The 26,610-nt window shown below is 43.3% G+C and overlaps 1 protein-coding gene across 5 annotated transcripts in view; it reads right to left on the reverse strand.

Annotated features, from left to right (window-relative positions):
* The window catches only part of SGMS1 (sphingomyelin synthase 1), a 477,679-nt gene that overhangs the window by 22,666 nt on the left and 428,403 nt on the right, over nucleotides 1-26,610 (reverse strand). For 4 of the 5 annotated variants that reach the window (XM_073685501.1, XM_073685499.1, XM_073685502.1 and 1 more), the window contains 2 exons: nucleotides 7,319-8,121; nucleotides 4,158-4,275 (listed from right to left, as the gene is read on the reverse strand). In XM_073685501.1, coding sequence (XP_073541602.1) covers nucleotides 4,158-4,275; nucleotides 7,319-7,944 — 744 coding nt within the window. In that variant the 5' untranslated portion in view covers nucleotides 7,945-8,121. Of the gene's footprint in view, nucleotides 1-4,157; nucleotides 4,276-7,318; nucleotides 8,122-14,147; nucleotides 14,258-26,610 lie in introns of those variants that run through there. The other variant, XM_073685503.1, reaches the window with a different exon arrangement.

Here is a 26,610-nt window from a genome sequence, read left to right on the forward strand (position 1 = left end):
TGTGCACATACCCTACTGCTTACCCTTCCAGAGTCTAGCGCCAATTCTGCCGCTGCCCCACTATCTGCTTGATGGCGGTGTTAAAATCACGTAGACAGCACTGCAGCCAATCAGTGAGCTAAGCAGTTCTGCCTGTGCAGACAGCACAAGCCTCTGAGCTCACTGATTGGCTGCAGCGCTGTCGACGTCATTGCAGACAAATAACAGACTGAGGCAGAGACATGGTGCTAGATCTGGGGAGGGCAAGTAATACTCTGTTTTAGGAGACACTGCAGCCTATGAAATATAGCTTTCTAAAAGGGTATAACCTTTAAGTTATTGTACCAAAACAGCAACTTATCAGATATAGCTAAAATAGATGATTAGCTATGATCGCAGGCGTTCCCAATGCTGGACCCTCCAGCGATCACAAGTTCCCCGATTGAAAGGAAGGATAGGCAGAGTATGCGCACGCCTGCTCTACTCAAAGTCTATGGGACTGATGAAGATACCCAAGGGATGCACTCTGTTATCTCAGTCATTCACTTTTAGGGGCCACATGCTCAATCGCTGCTCCAATGAAACAGGGGACTCGGTAACCCAGCTCTCATGTTTGCAAGGGGTCCCACCATTAGGACCCTACTAATCAGCAGCTTGTCCGTATCCTAGTGATTAATGGAAGTGATTATTGCATAGACCCTTTGTGGCTGCACGACTTTGCAGTTAGTTGTTCGTCACTTTATTCACTAATTTTTTATTTGCATCTTTTCGACTATATTGTTAGCAACTACACAATTTGTAATATAATGTGGAAAATTTTAAAAGGATCCTCAGGTTTGTTTTTTTAATACAAGAGGCCCAATGTGCAGAATATCAAAAATGGACATTTATTTAAAAACAGAAAATAAAATTAAAGCAAATGATAATTAAATACATTAACATGATGTAGATGCAAATCACATAGCTCCTAGATTGATTATTTAAGTACATAATTAGATTATCACAGCTTGTGTTAATAGTTAGCCGGAAATAACAGTACAAAGTAGGACCCCGCTCGGCTGCAATCACTTTGCTGATCAATTGTGAGCCTAGGAAATGAATTATTGATCCCAGGGTCACTGCGGTCTGTAGCTGTCCTATGCTCAATAGTAACACTGAGGATCACCAACTCATACCTAAAACTGGGTCAGAGTCTGGTCGGTATGGACGCCTTAGTATCCTGAACTGTCTATAGATGTCTAGATCATCCCCAGCATTATGCCATGCATTTCTAGTTAATGTCCATACAATCGTATTTACAAACCCATCAGCTGAGGGCAGTAAGAAGCTTTGGAGAAGGTGACAATGATTAGCAGACAGAGCCAGGCGCTACAGACTGAAGTCATTACCATACACAACAGCATCTTGTAGACTCGTCATCGCTCTCCTAATAAACTCCTGCTGGATTATGCTAACACCGTGCATGCTAATCCTTCAATTTAACAAGCCCGCCGCTCTCTGTATAATGTCAGGCTAAGGCTGCATATTGTACTCCATTTTATGTATAATTAAGAAACAGAAATAACAGATTGAAAATTCGAAAAAAAAAAAAAAAAATGAGATTTCCATAAGAAGCAATTCTACGAGTGTCATCCAGCTGTGCGTGATGAAAAGAGAGGCAGATTAATTAGTCCTTAATTTCCTAATTTATCTTCCTAGTAAATAGCAGGACAAAAGTCAAATATCAGCCCAGCATTCACATGCCAAGAGCCGCTGGACATTTCGGTCAGGAGGGAAATGATTTGCTTTACACAGACAGCTGGGATTTCTGCCAGCTAGATCTTCATTCATTTGATGCAATTATGGCTTATATTACCCTCAAAATAAATAACGTTGCTATAGAGCAAGGCATTACTACAGGAAAACAGCACTAGACTGGGGTATACTAAGGAGCCTTAGCCTTTACATAGAAAGATTATTGAGAACGAGCACTTTTAAGAATACTCATTACATGATAATCTTTCAGTGTTAACAGGCTGACGAACACGCGAATGAGCAAAACTCTCGTTCAGAAGGTGAAATGATCTCTTGTGCTGCACATAAGATCATCACTCTCGGTAGCACATCGTCCGGTGTAAACAATGGCAACCTATACGCACTGTGAGATCTATTATAGATCATTCAATGTGAATGGTTTACAGAGGTCTGCCTGTGTATACAGGATATTAAATGACTGCCGATCAGATCGGTAGTCGTTTAGGGCTGCCAGTTGTTCCATGTAAATGGAGCTTTAGTGACAGAGAATTTGAGAGCCACACTAACTATACAGAACATAAGCTATGCATTTATATAAAATGTATTGTAAACTCTCCAGGTAGCAAAGCATCTATGGCAGCGTCACATGGGGGCGTCACCTGCTGTAAAGGCCCTTTTGGGAATGAAAACCATTATTGTGCACTGTTCGGACAGTCTAAATGGAAACATTTACGAGGGATAAAAGTCAGTCATCATTTTAAAATTCTATGAGAATGATAGTCTGCCATAACACTGGTCCTTCAGCCTTTCAGCCAATGTTGGATCAGACTAGATGTGACTGGTGCAATCTGCTGCCTACAGACAACCATTCTGCAACTCTGTGCACGCTCAATCCACGCCCATTCATTTCGATAGGAGCTGAACTTCATAACCAAAGATCAGCCACTACACAAAGCACGGAGCTACGCTATTCTGTACACTGTGCACATCGGGCCACAATGGAAGCTCTGAAGAGCTGACTGGTTGGCGTGTCGGGAGTAGGACCCCCAATCTGAGAATGATGACCTGATCCCAAGAATAGGTCATCAATGGTTGCACACTGGACCAAAGTTAGTCAAACCCGCTGAGTCTCCTGACACTCCCTTGATAGATGTCTGGGAAGTGAAGGATCTGGCAAACCTGGACTAACGATCATTTTGTTCTCTGTGAAATAAGCTGCTGCCTGAGGAATCTGGCAGCGGCTCTCTCACGGAGAACACAGGAGGGCTTGGCTGAGAAAAGCACTCCTGTGCATGGGGGAGATAGAGGTCAGCTGAATAATCAGTGAAACCATTGTTCAACTGACAGCCATCAGTTGTGTACACATGGGGGTAGGGTATTAAATCCTGAAAAACCCCTTTAACTCTTAGATCCACAGAAACCAATTAACAACCAGTAGAAGTTCGAGCTGTCCTTCACAGGACACTAAACCTGAAACTCATTTCCTGCTCAGGTGAATGCAATCTAAATCAATTACCAGGAGGCTGGGGAGACGAGGTTATCTTTCAATAGGATTACTTCAGTGGTGTTTACAACAATGATCACTACATACAATCTTCTATGTCTTCACTTCTGATAACCCCCAGCACATCTTGTGAATGATATGAGCAGCTGCTTCTACAAGTTCTGGACTTCAGATAAAGAAGCCACAGTTTTAAAAAGGAGCTTTACCTCTAAAGTTGCTCTAGAAAGTATCACTCATATCCTGCAAATAAAAAAAAGCTGGTAACTGTCATAGATGCCATAACTTATAGGAGAAAGCAATAGTCAAAGCATCCATCTCCATCTGGATTTCAGCAGAGTAGGTGAGGACATCTCCGTTATGTCCATCACAAAGGTCCATCTGCCACCAGAAGCTGCACAGAAGTGGACAGTAGACATCCATCCAGTAAGACCTTGTGCTTTTCCATTAGAAGAGAAGTCATTTTTGAATGAAAGTTGTTGAGGACATCAATCAGATGATTGTCTGAGAAGCTCAAATGAGTGGCCACTCATAATCCATGGACATGTCCAGTATACACACACACAAACATACACAGTGGGACAAGCGGTATCACATCAGCTGATTAACTAGCGAAAAGGTGGCACGTTTACACCCAGCCAATTACCTGTAACAAACGTTCCTAGGAGCATTTTCTCGGCCAATTAAAGATCAGGAGATCTATCAATACAATTAACAATAATTCTGAATTCTCCAAAAAAAGAAAACCTGTGAAGTGCTGTTTCGCTTTGTCCAAATGCTAAATCTACACGCAGTGTAATGTCAAGGGAAGCATTCCATTCAAAATACTAAAAACAAAGGCAAGGTTTGGAAATGACATGATAAAATAACCTTTTCTGCCAGAGCACACATATGTGATGGCTATAAACCACGGGAATAGATTTATTGGTGAGATAACACTTACCTTTGGAGAACAATTAAAATGCATTCCAGGAACTGGCAGTGTAGTAACATACATAGTTATACAGCGGTACAAGTACAGCGTCCCGACTATACAAAAAAAGCGTCGGCTAATGATGGACCTGTATAGGGGAAAAGAAGGGCAGTAAGGCATTTTATTCCAAAAAACTCAACATTAAAGTGGCTATCTAGGACCAACATATTTATGACTTTTCCTCAAGACAGGTGATCAATATTAGATTGGTGGGGAGGTCCAAGACTGACCATACACATTAGATGGCTGTTGGCCAAACAATGCTTCGGCCGATCGTTCGGCTGACTGCCATCTCAGCTGACACTCCCATGCACAGGATAACTCGTTCAGTCGAGCGCTCCTAATGTTCTCTTTGAGAAACAAGCCAACTGACATGTTGACCGGTGGCTTATGTCTGAGATAACAATGTGATCGTCAGTCCATGATTGGACAGATGCGATTGACATCTCTCCCAACCAGTCAGCTAGCACCCACATACATGTTAGACCATCGGACACATCCATCAATACTGTTAGGTTCAGCCGACATCAGTCTAATGCGTATGGGGGGCCCAACACACCCACCGATCAGCTGTTATCTGCTTTAGCAGTGGCTGGCTGCAATCAATATGTGGACATGGAACAACATGGATCTGTGCACCATTTAGTGGCCGAGTCCTACAGACCACCACCTATTCAGATGATTCGGACATAAGAGGCAGGACACGGAAGCGCCCACCGAACAGCGCACAGAGCTGTGAAGACCCAACTCCGCACATGGCTTACATTCAGAGCAGGTAACAGCTGACCTGGATAAAACTAGGACTGGACTCTGATGTGCGCTGTACGTCTTCCTAGTTTCATCCATATCTCACGGACCCCCATAGACTTTTAATGGTCAAATCTGATCTGCAAAATCTGATGAGAATAGGAAATGTTTCTAAAACTGCTGTGTGAAGGGCTTCTAGAAACTATGTCTGTGTGCTGTCCAAGAAATCATTGGAGAGCACTAGGACATGTCACAGGGATGTGTGACTAATCCTTCCCATTTCACATACTAAAAGTAAGGATTGAGATCTGAGTGCGGACTGCGGTAGGTCTCTATATGTAATCTTGCTATGGGTTTTGGTAGCCAAGTAGACATCAAAAGTCCAACAATAAGGTCTGCTTCACAATTTTATTTTCTATTTTACGGAGAATGTATTAAAAATAAATATATGCCATATACAGGGTGGTCCAAAAGTAGGTGGACAGAAAGTGTAATAAGGTTATGAAGGGGGAGATTTATCAAACATGGTGTAAAGTGAAACTGGCTCAGTTGCCCTTAGCAACCAATCAGATTCCACTTTTCATTCCTCACAGACTGAGTGTGGAATCTGATTGGTTGCTAAGGGCAACTGAGCCAGTTTCACAGATCTAGTTTTCAGAGATAGATCTCCCCCAAATCTGTTTTCTTTTCAGATAATTCAGATAACACAATGGCAAATAATTAAATACAGACCTAAGAAAATGGATTTTAACAGAGTATTGGAAAACTCAAAATGCTGAAACCGTTAGAGCAAATTGGGTTGAAACATTTGGTACTCAAGCCCCAAAGAGACAAACCATTTAACGCATTCGTGACAAATTCAATGCCACTGGCTCAATCCTTAATGCTCCAAAAACTGGTCAACCCAAAACAGTCTGTACAGAAGATAATAAACAACTTGTTGCTGAAACATTTGTTCAGAGTCCAAAAAAGTCCACCAGAAGAGCCTCTTTGGAATAGGGAATTTCACGAGCTTCTATCATGCGAATCCTGAAATCTATTGGGTGGAAAGCTTATCGTCCACGTCTAATTCATGGTTTATTGTAGGATGATCCAGACAAGCCGCTGAAATTTAGTGTTTGATAAATCTCGCCCTTCATAACCTTATTACACTTTCTGTCCACCTACTTTTGGACCACCCTGTATATAAAAAAAAACTATCCACCTAACTATCATATCCATATAAATAAAATTGGGATAGACATGATACTTGGCCAACCCTTTAGAAACAACTCCCATCACAAGCTGTAGAAAGTACATGGATGAAGATACCCAGAGACACAGTCTTATTAATAGTGTGAAATATGTGAATTGTCCCTTGATTGCCTGTGACTAATGTCTACAAGCTTTCTGTATAGCCACGCAGCCATTAGTCCCCTGTGACCTGCTCACCCAGTTTTTAATTAGCCTTGTTCCACAGCAGCAAGGGATAGAGGATGAGCTGCACACGAGACCGGCGGGGTTTATCCAACTCCCTAACAGGATATAACTACTTGTTAATATGCCATACCGCCAGACACCGACAACTGGGCGTCCTTTTTAGATGATATCTTAATAGGAAAATTACATATCCTTCACCCACATGTTTACAAAGTAAAGCTTCAGTAAAGTGCATAATGTTTCCACTAATGTCTCCTATAACTGAATTAAATAGGAGAAAACATCAAATTTGACATAAGCTGCTTAAGGTTGGTATTCTGCCTTCAAGGACATGCCTCGTCATAACAGTACCCCAAAGTGAAGCCAAAAAGTATCAGAAAATCATTAAAGGCGACCAGCTCTCATATGCCCGCTGCAAGAAGTCATCACAGGCTAAGAGACAACTGAGATTGGTGGGGGTCCACGTCCTGGAATCCCCACTAATTGTCAGTACCCCCCACTTTTATCCCAATTAGAAAGGGGTAGGCGCAGGGTGGTTTTCCTTTATATTTTTGGAGCACAGTGTGTATATTGTTTACTTGTTTATTTTTTTAAATATACATTTTTTTAAATAATTTATTTATAGAGGGCACAGTTTTTATTTTTTTATATATTCGAGGGCACAGAGTTATTTTCTTTTTTTCTTTTTAAAGCTTTAGGGACAAACTATTTGTTTTTGGTTCATTTTAAATGATTTAGTGCTGCTTCCCGATACAGGAGTGAAGGCTGCTGGAGGAACCTTTGACAGTGCCTGTAAATTCATGACATTACTGTTGTAAAGTTTGGTCCCATGTAGATGGCGAAACACAATAAACATGAAACAATTATACGTATGTGTTCTAAACAAAGAAGGGGTAAACCATACAAGCAATGAAATTCTGAGAGGAACATTATAAAAGTATTTATATTTGTAACTTTGTACTCACTTATACTTCAGAAATAACCACTGGAGAATCCACAGTGCCACTAAAATCATCCCGTTGATTTCACATATGGAGAAGGCCCAAGCAACCCGGTCAAAATGATCAAAAAACACATCCGGGAGCGGTCCTTCCTCTGTCTTGGGAGGTACACGTTCATGGACAACAGAGATCATCACTGTAGTGAACATAAAACAGCAAAGTGCATAGGTGAAGGCTACTAAGGTTTTACACCACTCATCAGGAAAAGCCTGGGAACGATCCACCTCCGGCATAGGAATCTTTATCATCTCTTTCCGGACTCCATTTGGCATCCCATTCTTCTTCGCTTTGCTGGTGAAACTATGATTATTGGAATTTATCTCATCTTTGATGCAAATATGTCCGTTTGCATGTCCATTCTTATGTTCCTCTATGTGGTTCTCGATTTTCAGTGTCTCTATCATCTCCAGCAACTGCCGTCCATTATCGGATGATATGCGTGACAAGGGGGGTTTTCTGAAATCATCTTCCTTTAACCTGAGCAATCCTTGGCCGTTGAGGGATTTAAAAGTCTCGGAGTATTCTTGTAGACCGCGCGTTGATAACCAGTCAGCAACCTCCTTGGGTGACCAGTAGATTACTTCCTTCATTTTCTTATTACAGCTTTTGTGTGTTCTACACAATCCAATTAGAAATGTAGAAAAGCGGCAAGAGTCCTTTTCGTAACTTTCTCATCCTGTCTCCGGTGTAGATCTATAGAACGAAGGACCTTGTCTGCTAATGGAAAGACTTCACATGGAGGCATAGAAGGATGGGCTGATGGTCGACTGCAAAGGAAGACAGGAAAGTCAGACACGAGACTTAAAGAGAAAGACTACTTTGTTAAACTGTGATGGATACAAAAAAAAACATAGAAAAAAACAACCAAGAAACACTATTGATTACTCTCATTTTGTAATGAAGCCCTGAATTACACACACTTGTGAAGCTTGCCGTACAGGTTGTATTCCGGCCAAATGATGGGCATCAATCTTGGTCGACTCTCCCAAACACAGTGAGTGCTAGTTCAGCCGAGTGCTCCTAGGTTCTCCATGAGAGAACCACTGCCGAACTTGTCTGATGGCGGCTTAAGTCCAAGAGAACAGAAGGATCAGCAGTTCAAAATCAGACGCAACGAATCCTTAATTAACCCATTATCTACCAATGTCCTTTTTTTGGAACGCCTAATTTTTTACTTCTAGCAACTAAGATTTTCTAATTAGGTCCAAAAAAAAAACAAAAAATGAAAATTGCTAATTTGACAAGTAATGGGTTAACCCCCTGACAATCACATCTCTGGGACCTCCATACACACTAGACTGAACCCTGTGATATCGAATGATACAGCCGACATTAGTTTAATGTGTATGGGGGCCTTAAGTCTTGACCTTAGTACATATGACAATAATAATTATTTTATTACACAAGGAAAGCATTGCATCTGAAAATCTAAGTGCAGTGACATGGTGAAGAAAAAAAAAAAAAAGTCAAGTCCGCTATTGTTTTTTGGATTTGGTTTCCGTGGCATTGTGACGTAAAATGATAAGTGAACTTGATTTTCCAGGTCAGCATGACTATGGCGATACCAAACTACTATAGTTCTTTTCTTTTGTTTTTATAAAAAAAAAAAAAAATGTCTGTGATGCCAATTTCTGAGACCGAACTTATTTTTCCGTCGCTGGACTTTTATGATAGTTTGATTTTTTGCTGTTTTTATTGGTACCATGGGCTCCAGCACAAAAGAAAAAACCCCACAGCAATGTATAAGGTTTGCCAACTTGAAACGTGTAAACTTATGGATCATTAATCTTTATATTTTGGGGTTTTTTTCACCATGTTTTTACATTTTCTCACTGGTGCTGGAGCTCAGTCATCATGGACCTTCTCTCCCATTTCTGCCCTGGATACCAGCCTGCAATATGCCCTGACCACACAATGTGAATTCCTCCTATGTGAATTAAAGTGGGTGTCACACTGAATTGTCCTCCCTGGACGGTGAGCCAATCACCATTTTTTCTCCGTCCTACCATTTTGGGGTACATATGACATTTTGACTGCGTTTAAACACTTATTTTTTGGTTAGGAGTGCAGCTCCTGGAAAACATACTAACGGCTCAATTATTTTTTTGCTCTTTATGTCATTTAGCTGACTTGGCGATGCCAAATGTTTTTTTTATTACACTGGAAAAAGGAGTGATTAAAGTTTTATGTTTTTTAATAAATCTTGCTTTTCATTTTCCTTAGCGGGCTTGAACCTGTGCTCTATTGTATAGACTGTAATACCACAATATTGCAGTGAATTGGGGAAAAAAATCCTGTTTTTTTTATGACTGGGTTTCACAGGAAAACCTAGATGGCAACGGAGTGGACCCTCCATAGACCATGTTTAAGATTTCCCGATTATATATATTTTACACTAGTAAGTCTGTCAGGAGGTGACCGGTCCTCTTTAAGGCCATATGGTTGGATCTATGGAACGGTGCTCAGATAGTCTCCTGACTACGCCATAGGCTCCTATGAGGCAGATAGGCCAGTGATCCCAGCACGGCCCTATATCACAACATTCTCCATCACTGAAAATAACAATTTCCTTTTCTGATGTTTAATCCATATTATTGGGACCCCCAACTCTTACTTCTGGTAGGTCTCAGGCCTCGAGCACAACACGCTGCGTTTTTCTGTCAGATTCCATTTGACTTCTCATTCGTACCGAATCTGACAGGAAAACGTGGAGATAAACCTGAAATTTACATAGGTAAATGAGAATTGCTATATATCCAGAAACACAACATATTCCCAGATAGTGATTGTTTGAGTAACACAGCACGGCCATTTCTGTGAGGTGTAAGGGCCATCACGCAGATTAGCTGTGGTTACTGTGAATAAAGAACCACATCCACCCCCAAATATAATAGTGGAAGGCGGAGGCGGCTCTATCCGGAGATAAGACACATGGGAGAGGTCATTTCCCTTTCTGGAAACATTTTTAGCACACTTGCATCACAGAGCACAGGACAAGAAGTTTATTTTCAGCAATGGCAGAGGTGTGACTATCAATGTACGTTATAGCTGAGTAGGACGCCCTTTTTCTTCGGTCTGCTCTCGGTCATTTTTGGGGAGGCTTCCCCTGTGTTCTCTCCTGCCGGCCACCAAAAACGCTGTAATCTAAAATAAACTCTCTAACCTACGACAGAGCTCAGTGAGCGCAGGAAGATCTGACATTTGCTACCTTCCCTCCAGGAAGCACCGGGACGAGGCAGTTTACAGTCAATAGTTAAAAAAAGAGAGGCGCTATCTGTTGTATAGGGTGTGGCGGCCTGCGAGCGGGGCTACTAGTATGGACGGGAGATAACACTGACTACAGCAAATGCGGTAACTAAAGTGCAGGAAATGAGTCACTTTTCACTACATTTTGTGGGTTAATAATTCAATCTTCATTAAAAAAAAAAAAAAAATTGTCTAAAAGCCCATAAAACTATAACTTTCTATATGATGCATAATGGCTTTCAATAGCTGAAGATGGGTTTTAAAGGGAATCTGTCAACATGTTTTTGCAATGTAGTCTGAGAGCAGCAAGATTTAGGGACAGGGAGGCTGATTCCAGCGATGTGTCACTTTCTGGACTGCTTGGTGCGATTTTGATGGAATCCCTGTTTTCTCTGCTGTAGATGTTTATGTAGCAGTGCATAATTCCACCCAACACCCATGATTGTCAGCTTGCTGATAGTATACACAAACTGCTGTCAATCAGTGGTGGGGTTGCACAGATTAGCTGGATTGCATGAAACACGACCATCTAGTCCTCTAATGATAATCTCCTGCTAATAAAGCACTGATTGTATTGACACTACAGCAAGCTTCAGAGCACATGGCATTCGTGGAATCAGGGTTTCTGTCCCTACATTATGCTGCTCTCAGATTAAATAGCAAAAACCTGCTGACAGATTCCCCACTTTCCCAACAAATGACTTACTGATGCGTCCTATTTTGGGTGCACTGAGCAGGCTCAGAGGTTGAGTCCCATCAAAAGACTGTGGGTGCCGACTGTGTAATACAGACAGCACATGTCTCCAAACAGACAGCTGCATTTAAGTGGAGCAATGTTGTCACATAACCATTCTGCTGACACGATCATGGGGTGCTAATGCCATTGCAACCAAGGGCCTAAGGAGCGTAATGAATGCCCCCCATCGCCAAAGTTTTTGTGCTTCCATGAAGTCGAAGTCCAGCCACAGGCTGGATTTCATAGGAGTTAGTCACTTCTATATACCGCAGCACAAAAAAAAAAAAAAAAAAAAGGTTTGAATCACAATATTTTTCCTTAATTCAGAAATAAAAAAAAATAAAAAAACATTCGATATTGCCCCTTCTGTGAAAGCCTAAAATCAATTAACTTGTATGGTTAATGCCATAAATAGGATAAACTATTAAAATGCCAGATTTTTACGCTGCTCCACACACCAAACCCGCATAAAAAGACAATATAAAGACATTTAAAAAGTCGCATGTACCCCAAATTGGTAGAAATGGCAACTCATCACACATAAAAAGAGAAAACAACAATACCTCAAATAGAAAAGTTATGGATCATAGAAAATGGCGACAAACCTATTTTTGAACAAAAAAGTCCTGAATTTTTTTAACCACTAAACTATAAAGAAAAAAGACAAGTTTGGTACACCGCAATCGCACTGACCTTAAGACTCAATCTGCAAAGTAATTTTTAAAGCAGAGTGAATGAAGTTAAAAAAGCAACAACAAAAACAACACAGAATTGCAGGGTTTTTTGTTATTTTTTCAACAATTTCACCCCACTTCAGATTTGTTTCCCATTTTCCAGTAAGTGGTTAAAATGAATAGTGGTGATCAAAACTACAACCCAGCTAATAAAAACGAGTCCTCATACAAGTGTGTTGATGGAAAGGAAAAAAAAATAGAAATTAGGAAAAAACATAGGTGGAAAATCAAGGGGAGGAGAAAGCGCTACAGGAACAGGAGTTAAAGATGGCCGGTGAGATACTGTAAGACGTTTGTTTTTGTAAACACTTGTCTTCCAGATGAAATAATTGTGCTGCATCTTTTCTTGCAACTCAAAGTCGTGCAGTTCCTGTTATTCCTCCTTGAAATGTATGACTAAAGTGACAACTTTTTGTTCACCATCTTGTGAAAGAGTTGTACATACATAGTATAAAACTATCATAAGGGGCTGACTGCCAGACTGCGTAAGAGACACAACCTAAACTGGTAAAGTCCAGTTGTCAATGTATCCATACATTTTCAGTAGAAATAACAGGAATGGTAAAACACAAAGTTCTAAGAAAAGTTGCTCCAGAATTCATATATTATGGGAACTACAATTATTTAGTATATCAGACATGTCAGGAGAGGTGGCAGGTCCTTTATAAACAGGTCTCCACAGCACCGGAGACTAGAACAGTAGGGACACAAGATCCATCACTTTGGCAAGCAGTTATCTACAGGCGATCCTTATTCAATACATGGCTAACAACAATAACAAACATATCAAAGCAACTAGCGCATCAATCACACAGGCAGGACAAGTACCAACGAGCTGGCAAGCTACATGATGAGGCAGGACTATTAGTCAGGCAGCTCCATCACAATTTCAGAGCAGTGGTAAGTGTCGCAGCTAACAGAGAAAACCAGAGAGAAGAGATCAGGAGTACACCTGATAGACCAATGCCAGCAGAGCTACAAGAGGATAAGCAGAGAGGAGGATAACCGAGAATGCGGCCAGAGACATATGAACAACTCTGCCAATTCTCTTATTAAAGGGGTTTTCTGCTTTTATTTTATTTTTTTTTTAAAGCTTCCTGCATGTGAAAGTAATAAAACAGATGCATGCACCCTCTGCCCCAGCTCTTTACTATTATGGCTGCATTAATGATGTCATCTCGTCTCAGGCCATCTACAGTGACATCACCTTTGACCCAGTGATTGGCTGCAGCGGTCACATGATGCGATGTCACTGCTGGGAGTCTCGTCCGCAAAATCCTGGGGCTGTAGCAGAAAGTAGACCGGGGAACAAATACATCTGTGTTATTTTCACATGCTGGAATCATTTGTCATTAAAAATAATAAACAGGAAACCCCTTTACTGAGCAGTGTATGTGAGAACTGGTGTACTCCTCTGTTATTCCTCCTGAATAAATTAACTAAGTACATTGTCAAAAAGGAACATCCCTACAACCTGATACTATCCAATTAGACAATGTGATATTCTGCAGGGACAACTCTGCCGACCAGGGGAATGGTCACTTCCAGGAGGAATAACAGAAGGACAGAACAACGTAGACTTTCAAGGGACATACAAGGACTTGCTAAACCATGTCAGGAGAGGCAGCGGGGCGAGTCCAGAGCACTGGTAGTCACACGGCCACGTCTCACCCATGGATATCCCTACTTCCCATACATGCAGGGTGTAGTGTACGGCCTTGTGCTCAGCGTCTGCACATCTGTCATGGAGGCCATCTCATTAGCATCGTGAGCTGATTCAGATCCTTGCTCCGGCTCCTGATATCATCACAAGTTTAATAACCGTCACCTCTGTCGCCAGCTTTGTGAAAGGAGTTCATCTGCTCTATTGAAATAACCAGCCGCGTGCTTTATCAATTAGCTCATTACACCGAAGTGAAATCGAAGCACTAAGAAGCTTTATAATCGCTCCAAACAAACACGGGCTGGTCGGATCAGTGTTCTGCTGACGCTCATTTATTCATGTAAAATATGTCACAGAACATTAAACATCAACAATGGCAGCCTCAACCCAGCATGCCAGGCACCGAGCACCCACCTCAAGGGTTCTTCAGCTGCTGCATGCGAGCTCGCAGCTTCCTGCTCCGCTCACCACAAGAACGGCTTTTTATTCTTCTAAGACGACAGGGTCCGAACGGCCTTTGTAGACGTGGAAAAGTAGAACAAAATCAACAGCGAGGAAAAGTAACAAGCAGGTACTGCTGGTGCCAGACTGATGGGGCGGCCATACTAATGGCTCTGTGACGGGTCACACAAGTGCAATGGAGGTATAATAATACGGGCTTGTCAGAGGATTGTTATCACAACAGCAAAATGGGTTTTAGAATTTTTTTTTTTTTTTTTTTTTTTTTTTTATTTATATATATACACATTTAATTCCAGACATGTCCGATCAGAAGGGTGGCACAGGCACCGCCAGAGGTGGGTTATAGTGCATCCGAAAAGGTGTGGCCCAGCATAACCAGGGCTGTGGAGTCAGCAAGCCAAACCTCCGACTCCAACTACGACTCCTTAATTTCCCTGACACAGACTCCAACTCCACGACTCCCTCATACACGGCTCACGTTTAAGTGATAAATTTACTGTAGCACAGATTCATCTCCGCTAAAAGTCTAGACCTTTAGATCAGGAATAGGACATTTCATAACTTTCCCAAATTCGTATAAAAAATATTCCCCACAAACTGCATTGAACTACTGTACCCAATTCATTATACATTTTAGGAGTTTGAGTCGGTCCATTTTATTCCAACTCCACAGCCCTGAGCATAACAACTTACTATCAATCCTCTGGATAGGTGGTAAAGTGCTGATCACTAGGACCCCCACTGACCCAGAAAATACGACTCCTGGGTGTGTAATCAGAGCATTCATCCATGGCCATCTCCAGAAGTTCCAGAAAACTGGCATAAACGGAGCAGGAAAGTACATGCGGGATCATTGCACCATTCAAACTCCGCACTAAAGAGCCCCAATTTCAGAATGCGTGGGGGTCCCTGCGATCTGCATCTGATCGCTCATCCTGGGTATTGTTAATAAATTAACTTGGTGGGTCATCCCCGTCACGATGCATGTTGATCCAATTTTGGCAGTATTTTTCACGTCAGGATTTTGTGTTACAGGTATTTTTGTTCTTCATATGATGATAAATAATTATATAGTAGTATTGCAATATTCACAGTGGTGGCCATTGGGGCTATTTTAGACACATACTTCCTGTCCTTTCAGGAACAGTTTTCAGCAGGCTCCTTATCAGAGGTGGCATTACACTGACAGGTAACACCCCTATATACAGCTGAAAACACAGGATCCACCAGTCACAATAGGCACATTGTAGAGAGGAATAAGCCTCTGCATTAGTCCATTAATCAAAATAATCGCTCTTATTAATCAAGAATTGGAATATTTATTGGCCTTTTGGCTGTTAGCATTAGACACAACGAAACGGCACAATAAATACATTCAATGTAAGGAGTTGGCTCAACCAGAAACGCTCGGCTAATATTCTGCAGCATTTCCCAGAAACAATTAGAAGAGAAAACATTTATTATGAGCATTTAGAGGATATGATCGGATTAATCCGCGACTTAACGAGACAAAATAAAACCATCACATTGTGCACAAGTGGCGTCCTGCTATAATCTATCATCATCATCATCATCATCATTCTACCACAGGCATACAACCACAGTGCACCTATTCTGCCCCCCAGAACCAACAGGATTCATATCCTTTAGGGTAAGTGTACACTAATAAGTATTTGCCGCAGAAATTTTTGCATCTTTTGGAAGGAAAAACGCTGCGTAAAATAGGCGCGTTTTTGGTGCAGATCTTTCCCCATTATAAGTGTGGGTGAAATCTGCAGCAAAAAACGCTGAAAGAATTGACACGATGCAGATTTAAGCCTGCAAGGAAAAATAAGCAACATGTGCATGAGACTTCAGGATTCTCATTTACTTTGCTGGCATCAGGATTCCCTTCAAGTTTTGTGACAAATCTGTGCAGAAAAAAACGTGACAAATCTGCCGTGTGTGCACCATCCCTTAAGGGGTTTGGAAAAGCTGGACATGGTTTTATTAATAGAAGGAAATGAGAAGCAATAACGGTACGACAGAAGCCTCTAGGACATAGTCTTTCTTTTCACATAAAAAGCAGGGCCCTTACTACAAGTATCATGGAGGCTACAAAAGGTAACAGTTGCCTTAAACAACATAAGAAGCCTGTCTGCTTGCCATGGACTAAGTCTTTAAGCGTCTTACATCTGTAAGCAGGCTCTTGCAATGCAAAATAAGACTGGCTAAGATGTCAGGAAAATGCTGCCGCCATATCTATGACGGGACTCCCTCCCCTAAAACCATTTGGCTAGTAAGGAGCACCCCCATGATTTTGGAGCCTCACTGTTATCCTGTACTATTACAGAGGCAGTGTCACAGTATGAACATGTTCACAAGCACAAGGTCCACTTCTAGCAAATGCTCAATACCGGACAGCGCCATTAGTATGCTGTGCGAAGGGGGCTGGCTGACTGCCCAATTAAATAGGCAATCAAGTGTCTTCCACTTCTTTGTCACAAATGATGTCTAGCCTGAGAAGGGAGCTGGCTTAGTTAATTAAACAAGCCAGCCCCCTCCATACTACTAAACAAAGGCTGGTGTTAAAATGCCAGGACCTCAGACCGCTGCTGATATCTGAAGCTTGGGGCACTGTAGATTATTGAAGTATAGTTTTTAGTTGTGCAACTATTTTAAGACCAACTTGGGAATTTTTTTTTTTTTATCATAGGGTTGTTTTTATGATTAATTTTCAGGAGCGCACCGCTCCCCTGCCTCCTGACTTCCTACTTGCCAGGGAGCGGTGCGCTCTTCAATAATTGACAGTTTGGACCTGTGGCATTGTAAAGCCATTAGCCCAAACTGTATGCTCTCCAATGCAGTTAGTGTATGGAGCATTAAGGCTGGCAGAGATCCTGCGATCCGCACTTGCAAGCTCTATAAAGAGACTGCTGAGGTGGACGGAAATCTGGGCTACGGGAGCTGTACACTTCAGACTTAAAAATCCATCCGGTCTTAAAAACAGAGAGAACTGTTATTCAGAGGTAAATTGCAAAGTTATTTGTTTTTACAAACACTTTGCAATTTTGCCCATTTATGTTACGATTGCGAAAACTCCCTTTGACTGGACGACTTTGCTAGATGATGAGAGTCCTGCAGTAAAGATTCGTGTACATGACACAATATGCAGCATTAAAAGACTGCTGGACGGCTACAGGTTTGCCGGTCAGAACGGTTAATAACCTAATTGCAAAAGCAGGCCGTGCTTCAGCTGCCCAGAGAACAACTGCATTGGCACAGGCTGCCATTGTTCTCGGCAGCACAGGTTTTGTATACCTCGGACAACGTGCTGCTGAGAACGCTCATCTTTCTGTAGCCCAAAAAATCATTTCACCCGACAAACGAGCATTCTGCTCACTCGTTGGCGGATAAGACATTCGTTTTGCAATGATTGTGCAGGCTGAATAAAGTATTCCAAGTACGCTCATGATAATGCAGTGTAGATGGACCCTTACTGACCTTCCCAAGATAAGGTTTTGTGATCAGTTACCAAAATGTATTTCTTTAAAACACAGGAAAGTAGAAATTGCATTCAGCTCTCAGCGGATACAGGTAACAATTGTGTTCTGCAATACTAACAAATGTACAAAAAGGCCTCATACAATGATCAAAGAAGCGACTCCTGGCCGGGAATTATCCATTCTATTCAGGCACAGACACAATAGGACACCTGCTGTACAGGTAAACAGCCCTATTCCCACCAACACATTCCTGTACAGAGGGATTTAATGGGAAATCTTATCTGAAAAATGCCCAGGCACTCAGCAGGTAATTGTGCCATAGCCTGAAAGCTAGTAATTTCCACTGCAGAAGGTCCACAGGGAGAGGTAAGCATAAACCAGGGGTCTGCAGGCGGCCAATACTTGGAAGTGCCGCCCCACCATTACACCAGAGTTCCTTTGCTTTCCTTCAGTAGTTTCCATACACTTTACAGGAAACAAGAGGATCAGCCAGGAGAAGCACATCAGGTTTATCAAGTCCCACAGATGTCAGATGGTCAGTGGTTCCCATATAACATAGACCCCAATATGCTACAAACCACAGAGCCACACTGCTGCTCAGTGCAAAGACATGGGGAACCATCAGGCTCTGCTACGGACCAGACATGCCCGTTACACAAGAGTATTTTCCAATGTGTCCAGTAAAGGTAAAAGCAGCAATGTATTCTGCTGGCACTGTAAGATATCGCATGGTGAATGGCCAGCTACAGGAACGTTTAAGGATTTTCAAGGTAAAAAATTAATAAAGAGGTCTTGGCTCTAAACACGTTTGTCACCCATCCATTGCATAGCTGATAAATGTATGATCTTTGGGTGTCCGGCCATCGGCACCCCCGCCGATCCCATAAATTGGGGTCTCAAAGTCCCCTGTGTGAATGGTGCAATAGCACACACACCCAATTGTTTGCACACACTGTAACAGGCCCTAGAACGCATCTTTCCGGCCATCCGGCAGTCACAGTCAGAAAGTATGCTCCAGCCATGAGCCGGCAGACCGCTCCAGGTCATGCCTTTACAGAAAAGTCATGCACAGCTGGTGTAAAAACATCAAAAGTCACATTTTCCTAAAGTAAACTGATGATTCTCCCCCTCACCCTTTTTTTTTTTTTGCAAGATTGTATACATTTTTCATGCCAACAAAATAAAGGCCAAAACTACCCCCCCCCCCCCAGACATGCCTCCCAGCTGGAGCTTTGCTGCATCTATGTAAATGCAGCCAAGCAAGTGCTTGGCTCACGCCACAAGGTGTCTGAGCGTGTTCCTTTACAGCCACAAGGTGTCTGAGCGTGTTCCTTTACAGCCACAAGGTGTCTGAGCGTGTTCCTTTACAGCCACAAGGTGTCTGAGCGTGTTCCTTTACAGCCACAAGGTGTCTGAGCGTGTTCCTTTACAGCCACAAGGTGTCTGAGCATGTTCCTTTACACCAGTACAGACGACACTTGGGAGATATTATCTGCAGCTGGATCTTTTGTATATCCCAAACCCCCCCCCAGCTACACAGTAAGCTGCTTGTCTGGTTCTCACCTTGAGAATTAGGTTTCTTTGCTTAATACACACTAGGGTTAGTAGGTCCAGTCCATATATGAGGAGTCAGCAGACCCAGGTCATCTCTTCTATGTTCTCCCATTCACCTGCAATGCCCAACAATGAGGTTTTGGGGTTTGACGAAACTAACAAGCAAGCCGCACCAGGCGATATATCATATAAAACACTAATCCTGCATACATATACGCCGCCATGCCCAGAGATGACTATCAAAAGCATCACACTGGATTGTGGTTTCCAAATTAAGAAATTTATCACTGGCTTCAAGCAGAAATTTTCCAAATGAAGTGGAATGGGAGCGAACATTCACACGACTATAAAAGGGAATCCGTCACCCCCTGGGAGATATCAGACCTCTACTATGGGCATACAGGTTATAGAAAAGTAAATCTATACACACCTGTATGGCCCATAGTAAAGGTCTGATTGCAGAGAAGAGAGTTTTAATCAATTCTATTTTGTACAGGCTTGGTGTCCGGGGGGACGCCAAGGAATCCCCGTCTATATGCTTATTATTCCCCCAAATCCCCGCCTATCTGCTTAATCATATCCCCCCCCCCTCCCCTGCACGTCACAGGGCCCTGTGACGTGCACTGTTGTCCCTCACCAGCTGGGCATGCGTAAAGTGCTGCTCACATAGAGCGCGCTTTGCTTCATCCCGGCCCGTCTCTCCGTGCTCTGTGCCACAGGTTTCTATTGTGCAGGTGCCGGGGGGGGGGGGGTCACTGTCACTCCCCGGCGCCTGCGCAACAGAATCCTGCAGCGCAGTGCACAGGCAGACGGACCGGGATGAAGCAAAAAGTGCTCTATGTGAGCGGCGCTTTGCGCATGCCCAGCTGGTGAGGGACAACAGTGCACGTCACAGGGCCCTCTGATGTGCAGGGGAGGGGGGGGGGGGGGGATATGATAAATAAGCATATAGGCGGGGATTTAAGGGAAAAATAAAACAGATAGTTGGAGATTGCTTGGCGTCTGGGGGATGCCAAGCCTGTGCAAAACAGAGTTTATAAAAACACATTTCTCTGCAAGCAGACCTCTACTATGGGCCATACAGGTATGTATAGATTTACTTTTCTATAACCTGTATGGCCATAGTAGAGGTCTGATAACTCCCAGGGGGTGACAGATTCCCTTTAACTAGACATAAAGCAGCAATGCCATACAACACTGACTCAGGCAAGGGTATGGACACCATCTTCTACGGGTCAGCATTACCACAACAGCTTTCATGCCTATGTGGGTATAGTGCTTGGCCGGCATTGCTGGGCACTGGTGGGAAGGTTTTAGCTGCACCAGGCTGCCCCCTCCCAATACTTTGAAGTGCTCCTCCAAAACAGGCCCAGATCAGGGCAATGTTACCTCGAAAAATACTCACTGGGAAGTCGCTAAGCTATAGATTTTTCAATACATCAGGGGTCACCGCTAAAGAAAACCAAAAACAAAGAAACCTAACTTCTGGTTCGGCCCCTTACCAATCTGGTACTAAGTGGGTTATCAGTACTTTTAGCCCCAGAAACCCTCTTCGGTTGGGGTGGTCTATATGTGCATTATCAGATGAGGAGGGCTGTTGTGCAAGAAAAACAAAAAGAAATTACCCCACATTACTAAGCACTATGCAAAACTGATTAGCGAGGGTCTCAATCAGCCCCCCATTAATAACATACGGCACAACTTGTAGAAATAAGTTTGGTTCTACAGAGTAAACTGGAGTCAGAAAATGGCAGTAACCAAGCCCTCTGTGGCATTAACCTTTCAGTAAACTCTGACTGTGGCAATGCATGAAGCGTGACGTTTAAAAGGGGCACTCCAAGTTCATGTGACTGACATAGTCCAACATGATACAATCTAGGACAAAGTTTAATAGTATTTATAATTTGAGGCGTGCCAACTAATAGCAGATTTACAGCACGGAGGAGATCTTGCCTACCTGCAGGCACATAAGTATCAGCGGGAGGTCTGTGGTAGACATATGGAAACTACTGTATGTAAGAAAGTTACAGAGCCACACGAGCTGTTAGTTTAGATCTACATAAGCTAAATGAAGCATTACCCTCTAAATAATTAACTTGATAACCGGTGGCATACAGTGGCAGTGCACATTAGACCAAGGTTAGCTAAACCCGCCTTCCTCAGTCCTCCATTGAATATGTACTGGATGTTCGGCTCTGTGTCGGGAGAAAAAACAAAGGATCAGATAGGATGATCAGACATATTTCAGTTCAACCTGTTCTGAAGGGAGATCCGCTGTCACCAGAGGCATACGGGCGGGGGCAAATACCCATTCATCATAGAGGTAAAAGGGGATTCATGTATAAGGGGAGTCAGGAGAGAACTGTGGGCAGCGGGAGCATGTCAGTGTACTGGGAGGAATAGCCTTCGGCTGAGCGAGTCCTCATCTATTGAGCGTGTATAGCCATGCTGAAGCTGGGCGTACCCAGCAGGTGTATGCCAGCTGAACCCGCTGATTTTAGCAGCACTGGACGGCCATCTAAGGCTGGGATCACATTTTACGTCTGCAGACATGAGATGTGTTGGATTTATACAATGTAAACATGTAAAGTGTTCAATACAGCAACCTATGTCAGTTGACAAGTCACACACACATTAAGGCTGTGTGGCCACTATGCGTTTTTTAAGCGTTTCCTCAGCGGCAATTCCGCTGCAGAAACGGTTAAAAAATGCTTGGTAGAAGGTCTGCCATGGTCCCCAATGATAATCCGCATGTGCTGTGCACATGCTGCGGAAATTTCCGCAGCGGATTATCATTGCGGAAAAAAACGCAGCACTACCAATTATTTTGCATAAACGCGGCGTTTTCGCCGCCATCGACTTGCATTGGATCGCATGACATCCGCATCACTGCATCTGCAGAATCCATGCGTTTCAATGTGCGGATGGTACCCGGGTCTGGAGAAGAGGAGACTCTCCTCCGGAGCTGGGTACCATAGTACCTGTTAAATAAATAAAATAAAAAATATACATTATACTTACATTCTGATGGCCCCCGGTGTCCTTAGCGATGCGTCTCGGCTTGCCGGCAACTCGCGATGGTCTGAAAAGGACCTGCCATGACGTCATTTAGTGACGTCGGCAGGTCCTTTAGTGTACCGCGAGCTGCCGGCAAGCCAGGACGCATCAGATAAAGACACCGGGGGCCATCAGAAGGCAAGTATATATTTATTTTTTACCATTCTTTTAAGGTCACACTATATAAATCCATGCCGGTTGCATGGATTTATATAGTGTGACCAAGTTGTCAAGCACTTTCCAAGTGATGCTAAAATCGCCTGGAAAGTGCTTGTCAGCCCGCATGTGGAAGTGCATGTGAAGAACGCTTCACATCCGCATGTCCCTGGCAGGAAAAACCCATGTACAATCCGCATGTACAATCCGCATGCGTTTTTTCTGCCAGGGAGATGCAAAAAATCTGGAGCATTTCTGCATCGTGGGCACATAGCCTAAATGTGACATGTCCATCTGCATTTCTTTTAACATACATGTACGTCAAAGGCCGTGTCCCTGTCTTTGATGTGGGCTCGCATGCCGGGCCCACATCGCTCCCTGTACTTGATGGTTGATTTAATCAGCCATCAAGTGCCTCTAAGGCTGTGTGTCCACGATGCGTTTTTGGTGCGGATTTGCAGCGTGGAAACGCTCCAGAAACGCATTGCATACCTTATTCCACGACTTCCTATGACATTCTGCAGAAAAAATCCAGACATGACCAATTCTTGTGCGTTTCTGCATGCGGATTTGCCTATACAATGCATTGGAAAAACGAAGGGCAAATCTGCATGCAAAAAAAGCATAAAAAACACGTTTTTCTGCCAATAAGATGCAGAAATGCTCAGAAAAATTTCTGCTTCATTTCTGCATCGTGGGCACATAGCCAAATAGCCGCAGGTGGGCCGGGGCTTCACCCGCGGCTGTTAACCAGTTAAATCTCGCTGTCAATCACTAACAGCAGGATTTCACACGTGACTGCAGGAAGCGTGTCACAAATCCTGCCTATTAGCACACTTGTCATGTGATCGGGGGGGAGCTATGGGTTGTCACAACAGCCGGGGTTCTACAGAAGACCCCCGTGCCGGTCATTACGATACTCTTGGATGAGGTCGTGATTACTGTTATATATAGTCGGACGATTGCAGCTTCAATTCTCCTATTAAAGACAGTAAAAAAAAAAAGTTATGAAAAATCAACAAAAAAACACCAGTTCAAAATCAACCCTCTTGTCTCTTAAAATTAAACAAAAAAATACACATTTGGTATCGCTGCGTTCAGAAAAGTCCAATCAAAATATAAAATGAATTATTCCGATTGGTAAACAGTGCATCGAGAAAAAATTAAATAAATAAAATAAATAAGTAAAAAAAAAAAATCTAAAAGCTAGACTTACTGTATTTTTCGGACCATAAGACGCACTTTTTTCCTCCAAAATTTTGGAGGAAAATGGGGGGTGCGTCTTATAGTCCGAATGTTGGGGGGGGGGTGTATATTTATGTGTGGTGTGGGGGGAGTGGTATCGGTGGAGGAGCGGGGCACAGGAGGCAGCAGCCGCCCGCTGCAGCCTACACTGTCCCTGCTGCTAAAGAAAACGAATATTCACTGCTCCCCACGCCCATGGGGCCTCCTTAATAGCGGTATACAGTGTAGCTGCGCTGGGCTGCTGCTGCCGGCTATCTCCTGTGCCCGCTGTTAAAGGGCATGAATATTCAACCTCTCTCCACGCCCATGGGCGTGGGGAAGGGGGTGAATATTAATGCCCTTTAATGAGCGGGCACAGGAGATAGCAGGCAGAGGCGCGGCTCCGCTGTGTGCCGGCTATGAAGGAGAGTGAAGTCACTGCGCACACAGACCCGGCGTGGGGAGCAGTGACTTCCAGCAGCTGATCTCTCCTTGTGAGCCGCGCATGGCAGTGACGTCATGCGTAGCTCACATGGAGAGATCAGTGCAGGCAGACCGGACGCAGAAAAGGAGGAGAGAAGAGAGGTGAGTAGGAGTGTTTATTTTTTTTTTGTGCAGCATGATGGGGATGAGGGGTGCCATGCATACCAGGACAGGGATGAGGGGTGCCATGCATACCAGGACAGGGATGAGGGGTGCCATGCATACCAGGACAGGGATTAGGGGGTGCCATGCATACCAGGATAGGTATGAGGGGGTGCCATGCATACCAGGATAGGTATGAGGGGGTGCCATGCATACCAGGATAGGTATGAGGGGGTGCCATGCATACCAGGATAAGTATGAGGGGGTGCCATGCATACCAGGATAAGTATGAGGGGGTGCCATGCATACCAGGATAAGTATGAGGGGGTGCCATGCATACCAGGATAAGGATGAGGGGTGCCAGGCATACCAGGATAAGGATGGGGACCACGTATAAAAGGAAGGGGGGGGGGGGCAGCATATATACCAGGATGGAGGATATTGTCAGAATTGGGGGACATTACCCCTATACCAGTGTCAGCAGAAAACCCCCTCCCCCTTAGAAGTGCATCATGGCCACATTTTTTGCTTACATTTTATGGTCCGGTGCGTCTTATAGTCCAAAAAATACAGTACTTTTTTTGGCTGCTGCAACATTGCAATAAGAGGCGATCAAAACATTGCATTTACCCCCAAATGATATAAAAAATAAGGGTGCAAAAATAAGCAATCATACAGCCCCAAATACTGAAAAACGGAAACACTACAAGTTTTGGAAAATGTTGACAAAAACTTTTTTTTAACAAATGTCTGTAATTTTTTTCAACATCTAAATAAAAAAAAAAAAAACTATACGTTTGGTATCTGCACACTCGTACTGATCTGGAGAATCATATTGCCAGGTCAGTTTTACCATATAGTGAACATGGTAAGTAAGTAAATAAAAAAAAAATAAAAAACTATAGTGGAATTACACTTTATTTTTTGCAATCTCAACACACTTGGAATTTTTTCCAGTACACTATATGGTAAAATTAATGACGTTATTCAAAAGTACAACTTGTCCTGCAGAAAACAAGCCCTCATACAGCTATATGGCCAAAAAAATAAAGTTATGACTCTTGGAAGAAGGGGAGGAAAAACACAAAAACGGAAAAAAAAAAAAAAGCCTGGTAGTGAAGGGGTTAAAAAAAATTCTCTAGTCACTAAGTTTTTACACACCCATGCCCCTACATTTTGGCAACAAGTCTTTGGGTAGGGGCAGAGGGTGTGACAGGAAATGTAAACCTCTCTCTTCCCCACCAAATTCATTAATAACCTATTCCTTAGTCTCACTGAGCTGTAAGTGATTTACGTTTCCCATTGAGAATAACACAGAGAATAAAAGCTAAACTTTTCTATAGAGGTTTTTTTTTTTTTTTTAAGTACTAAGTGCGATCAACTACGCTAGTCTGTAATCCTACCCCGCTAGTCTGTAATCCTACCCCAAAAGCAACAAAAAGAAAATCAGAAAGAAAAAAAGGACAAAAACTTGTCAAAGTATAGTTAAGAGAGGATTATTTGTGCCAGGTCGCCCAGTTTAATCCATAGGTATGTGGCAAGTGGTGTATGTCCGGACTGCACCATATATGTGATGTGTAAGGAGGAGGCGCACAGGACACACTGGCCATGTGCTCATCCCACCGAGGACAACATCTGCAAGGAGTTTGTATGGGTTTCCTCCCACACTCCAAAGACATACTGATAGGAAATCTAGATTGTGAGCCCCGATGGGGACAGCGACGATAATGTCTGTAAAGAGCTGTGGAATATGTCAGTGCTATATAAAAATAAAGATTATTATTATAGGGGAGATCAGACGATGACCGGCACAAGCTTGTGTGTATGAGAGGGGGCATCACCCTCTGAGTGCAGCCATGTGAGTGGCACCAGCCCTCAAGCAGTGCGGCCGATTTGGCCGGAGACTACCGGCACGCCATCTTCCCGTCCGTCCTCTCACTAGCGCTACGTCTTCACACCCTACGAGCCCGAGTTTAGGGTCATTATGGTAAAACACTCACATTACCCCATTGCAAAGCAACGTAAACAAACCACCCGGTCCAAGCAGCTCACCCTCACGTGAGGAGTAGATACCTCGGCCCCGGCACATGGTGCTGAGTAACCAGCCTCCGCTGTCTGTGCTAAAGTCCAGGCCTGACACAGCTGGAGACCTTTACCCCCCAACCCTCCAGGCTGCTGTGGGGACCTGAGGTAACCAGCTAACACACACGGCGGGGGGCATAATAAGGCCAGTATGGGGGGCACAACAGCCATGGTCCTACACATTACACAGACACATATGGCAGCAAAGATCTCCTAACGTTCTGCACCAGACAAGTCCACAAGAGCTCCCACTCTCTATTATCAGCCACAGG

Source organism: Phyllobates terribilis, unplaced genomic scaffold, assembly GCF_046119375.1.
Source record: "Phyllobates terribilis strain yellow unplaced genomic scaffold, ASM4611937v1 Scaffold_5__5_contigs__length_657084704, whole genome shotgun sequence".
NCBI lineage: Eukaryota > Metazoa > Chordata > Amphibia > Anura > Dendrobatidae > Phyllobates > Phyllobates terribilis.